Source organism: Phaethon aethereus (genome assembly GCF_964289735.1).
Source record: "Phaethon aethereus genome assembly, chromosome: 1".
Lineage (NCBI taxonomy): Eukaryota > Metazoa > Chordata > Aves > Phaethontiformes > Phaethontidae > Phaethon > Phaethon aethereus.
This window is the reverse complement of record NC_138575.1, coordinates 222937383-222941411: the sequence shown is the minus strand read 5'-3', so window position 1 is coordinate 222941411 and position 4029 is coordinate 222937383. Positions and strand designations below refer to the sequence as shown.

General features: G+C 68.7%; 1 protein-coding gene across 1 annotated transcript; it reads right to left on the bottom strand.

Annotated features, from left to right (window-relative positions):
* Positions 1-1400: 1400 nt before the first annotated feature.
* LOC309417658 (erythroblast NAD(P)(+)--arginine ADP-ribosyltransferase-like) lies at positions 1401-3633 on the bottom strand. The gene is made up of 2 exons (XM_082015184.1): positions 2582-3633; positions 1401-2174 (listed from the first exon to the last, which is right to left on the bottom strand). The coding sequence occupies exons 1-2, from the start codon at positions 3600-3602 to the stop codon at positions 2089-2091; spliced, it is 1107 nt and encodes a 368-aa protein (XP_081871310.1). The 5' UTR covers positions 3603-3633; the 3' UTR covers positions 1401-2088.
* Between the last annotated feature and the right edge of the window lie 396 nt (positions 3634-4029).

The following is a 4029-nucleotide window of genomic DNA, read 5'->3' as shown; positions in this document are numbered from 1 at the left end:
CTGGCCTGTATCAGAAATAGTGTGGCCAGGAGGAGTAAGGCAGTGATCGTACCCCTGTACTTGGCACTGGTGAGGCTGCACCTCGAATCCTGTGTTCAGTGTTGGGTCCGTCATGACAAGAAGGATGTTGAGGTCCTGGAGCACGTCCAGAGAAGGGCAACGAAGCTGGTGAGGCGTCTGGAGAGCAAGTGTTATGAGGAGTGGCTGAGGGAACTGGGGTTGGTCAGTCTGGAGAAGAGGAGGCTGAGGGGAGACCTCATCGCTCTCTACAAGCGCTGGCTGCCCCACGGCTGAGCCCCGAGCGAAGCCCCGCCTGGGTTCCTGGGGGTTTTTCTCCTTCACCCCTTGGAGCTGGGGGGCTGTGTCGTGGGACACCCTGGGGCCGCCCCCACGCACCCAAGGGCTCCCCCACCCCAGCACAGGTGCTCGGTGCCCGGGGGGCTTCACCCGCACCTCTCTCCCCCACAGCCTGCCGTGCCCCTTGGTGACCCCGCTGGCCCCAAGCCCCCCGCTCGCCAGTGCTGCCAGCACCCCGGGGCAAGGCCGGCTCAGCGCCCACGAGAGGGACACAGGGTGCCCAGGGCTGCTTGCCCGTGGGCACGGGGGGGATGTGGGGCAGGGTGGGGACACATGGGGTGCAGCGAGGCTGGTCATGGGTGGTCCCCCGATGTGGGACGAGCGTGTGGGCACGTGGAGATGTGGGGTGCTGATTCGGGCGCAGGGGGCCCGGGGCAGGTCCTGGGGCGGCTGGGGGACCCAGTGCGGTGGCGGTTGCGCCCAGCCGGCGGGGCCGGGGCCGAGGGCGGCTCCGGTGAGTCACGGCGCTGCCCCCGCCGCCCCCTCGGGCCGCCCCATAAAGCGCCACTGCCCCAAGTGTCACCGCCCCATGGCACAGCCCCACGTCTGCCGGCCCCACTGTGCGTGGGGGCTCCCAGCACCCCGAGCCGGGAGTGCTGCCCGGGCCACTCGCCTGACCTGGCTGCGCCGGCTCTGGGACCTCAGGGCTTATTAAAGCACATCAAGGCTGCCCGGTGTCACCTGTGTCCTGGGGATGGGGCCACCCCTGGGTGCAGAGGGCACCCATGGGGTGAGGAGGGAGGAAGAGGAGGCAGCCCTGGTTGCCTGCGAAGAGCAGGATCCGTTCCTGACCTCCTCCCTGCCCAGCAAGGGGCTGCAGAGCCCCGGACAGCCCTGGTCCTGCCCTGGGGGTGCCTGGCCCCATGGCTGCGCCCTGCCCCGGAGGAGGAGGAGGAAGAGGAGGAGGAGGGTGGGGAGCCCTGGTGCTCGGAGACCCCTACAGAGCTGGGCCCATCGTGTCCCCCTCTGCACCCGCCCAGCACAGCGCTGCTAAGCCCCATGTGCTGCTCCGTGGGGCAGCCCCCCACCCATCTTGTCCTGGAAGGGTCCTGCTCCCGGGCACCGGGGCTGGGGTGGCTGGTGCCAGCCCCCTTCCTGCTCCCTTGGGCGCTGGGAAGAGATGCTGGGAGGAGACCCACTCGAGACCCCTTGAGCAGGACCCGGGGCGTTGGCCGATGCTTTGGGGGATGCTCTGGATGCGAGAGGGCTGGGGATGAGGGGAGGTTGGAGAAGACCCTGCCTGCAGCCCCCCCGAGCTGCCCCCAGCCCAGGGAGCCGCAGGAAGCCCGCAGACACACCCCGGTCCCACAGCGAGCCTTTATTCCTCCGGAAGCCAGGGGAAGGCGAGTGGCCGGCTGGGCAGGGACACCCCCAAAAGCGGCCCTGCTGCGCCCCCCTGGTCCCCGTCAGTGCCAGCCCCTGTCCCTGGGGCAGCCCCTCACAGACCCCACGCTCAGCTGCACCCAAAAGCCCCATCCACGGCTCTGCCAAAGGCCTCATCCAGGCTCCGCTGCTGCCCGGCACTGCTGACACGTCCCGGGGCCGGTGGCACCATGGCAGGGCTGAGCTGGGCACAGGCGGCCGCCATGCGGGACCCTGCAGTGGGGCTGTCCCCATAGCCCCAGCCCCTCCTGCTGCTCTGTCCCATCCCACCGTCTCGGTGAAGCTGGTGGCTCCTGTTCCTGGCGCCTTTTCCTCGCCATGGTGCCGTGACTGCAGTGCTGTTGTGGCTCAGGGGCCCCTGGCAGCTGCTGCCAGGGCCACGGCTGCCAGGAGGAGCCCCCCGAGGAGCGGGGGGTCCTGGCGGACGCTCCTGCCTGGGAGCGCCAGAGGGGGGGAGTGAGGGGCAGACAGGGGGCAGGGGGCTCAGCCAGGGTCACCCCCGAGCTGCAGCGGGGGCTCTCGGCTCACCTGCACTGAAGACGCACGGCCGGCTCTTGCATCTCTTCTCTGCCAAAGAAACCAACTCTGTTTGCACGGCTGCTGCACGCTCTGCGCCGCGGCCCAGCTGTGCCATGCTGTGCCGTGCTGTGCTGTGCTGTGCCGTGCTCTGCTCTGACGTGCCGTGCTCTGCTGTGCTGTGCGTCTGACAACATGCCGTGCTGTGCTGTGCCATGCCGTGCCGTGCCGGGCTGTGCCGTGCTGTGCTGTACCATGCTATGCCATGTTGTGCTGTGCTGCATCATGCCATGCCACACCGTGCTGAGCAGTGCTGTCCTGCATCACACCATGCTGTGCCATACCGTACCGTGCCATGCCGTGTTGTGCTTTGCTGCAGAGGGTCCCCATTGCAAACGCTGGGGGAGAGCGGCTGGGAGACAGGCAAGGACACGTGCCCGAAGGCAACCTCCCCCCCATTGCCCTCCCCATGGTCCCAATCCCCACTTCCTTGTGGAGCTGGTGGGACAGGGCCACCCCACGCCCCCCTTCCCCAGCACCCCAATGGAGGGGACGTCACCTTTCACCAACTCGCAGTTGTCGGTGCTGAGCACGGTCTGGGAGCGGAGGTGGATGAAGGCTCTGTCCCCGTCGCGGGTAATGTTGGTGACCTCAAAGCTCTCGTAGGGCGGGATGAGGACCTCCTCCTCCTCAGGGAAGAAGGAGAAGTCCCTGATGGGGACGCCGTAGCAGGTCTCCACCGAGAAGAAGGTGTCCCGGCCGAAGGGCAGGGTGCTCTCGTTCCGGAGGGAGGCGGAGGTGAAGTGGCCGAAGCGGATGGATTGGCGGCGCTGGGCAGTGAATCGGATGCCCCGGACACCCCGGTAGACGTGGTGGCAGCGATGGGGCTGGGCGTCCTGTAGGGCACGCAGGGCCTCGCTCAGGAGGAAATGCAGCGCCTTGAAGTGGAAGGCACCCAGGTATTCACCGCGGGAGCGCCCGGCCTCGCGCACGGCTGTGTTGAATGCCTGGTGCAGGGGACCCTGCAGGGTGTACGCCAGGAGGGCGACCGCCTGCTCCGGCCGCAGCGCCGGTGACTGGGGCAAGCGTCCCCTCCGGCTCCGCCATTCAGCGGCGGCGAGGGTCCACGCCTGAGCGTAGACACTGTTGTTGGCAAACTCGGTGCGGTTGAGGTCTCCCAGCTCCTCCTCCATCATGCGGCTGCAGCCCCGGTACTGGTCGTCGAAGGAGGTGGGGGCCATGTCCAGTGCCACCTCCTTGACGGGGGCGAGGTCTCGCCGGTGCGGGGAGCTGCCGGCGGCCAGCGTCCCAGCCAGCAGCACCAAACGCAGCACCAGATGCTCCATGTCAGGCAGAGGCGCCCCAGGGGAAGCCCCCGGCTGCCGCAGTGCCGTGGGCAGGGAGGCAGCCGGTTCCTCCACAAGTGGCTGGGGAGGTGGGGGAGCGAGAGCAGGGCCAGCTCCGGGATGGCGGCGGGGCCTGGGAGGGGGCTGCAGAGAGAAGCAGGGCAGGCTGGAGGAATGCACCCACCATTGCATCCCTGGCCAGGGGCACCCCGCTCGGCAAACCTCTCGGCACCGGCCGAGACCCCGATGCCGTTACTCGTGTTAAATGCTGCCGACAGGCGGGCATCCCCGGCGCCTGGCCCCACGGCCCCCGCAGCCCACAGGACTGCAGCATTCCCCGCTGGGAGCAAACCCCCCAGGATCCCCACAGTGTTACCTGTGCCCCACGGTGGGCGCGGGGTCAGGGTGCTGCTCCCCAGCTCCCGTG

What these genes read in the sequence shown, in the direction of transcription:
- LOC309417658 (XM_082015184.1), bottom strand. Translation starts at nt 3,602, where the DNA reads ATGGAGCATCTGGTGCTGCGTTTGGTGCTGCTGGCTGGGACGCTGGCC. An exon ending in GGTATGGCACAGCATGGTGT is followed by an intron (nt 2,175 to 2,581) that starts GATGCAGGACAG and finishes TGGCGCTCCCAG; the next exon opens with GCAGGAGCGTCCGCCAGGAC.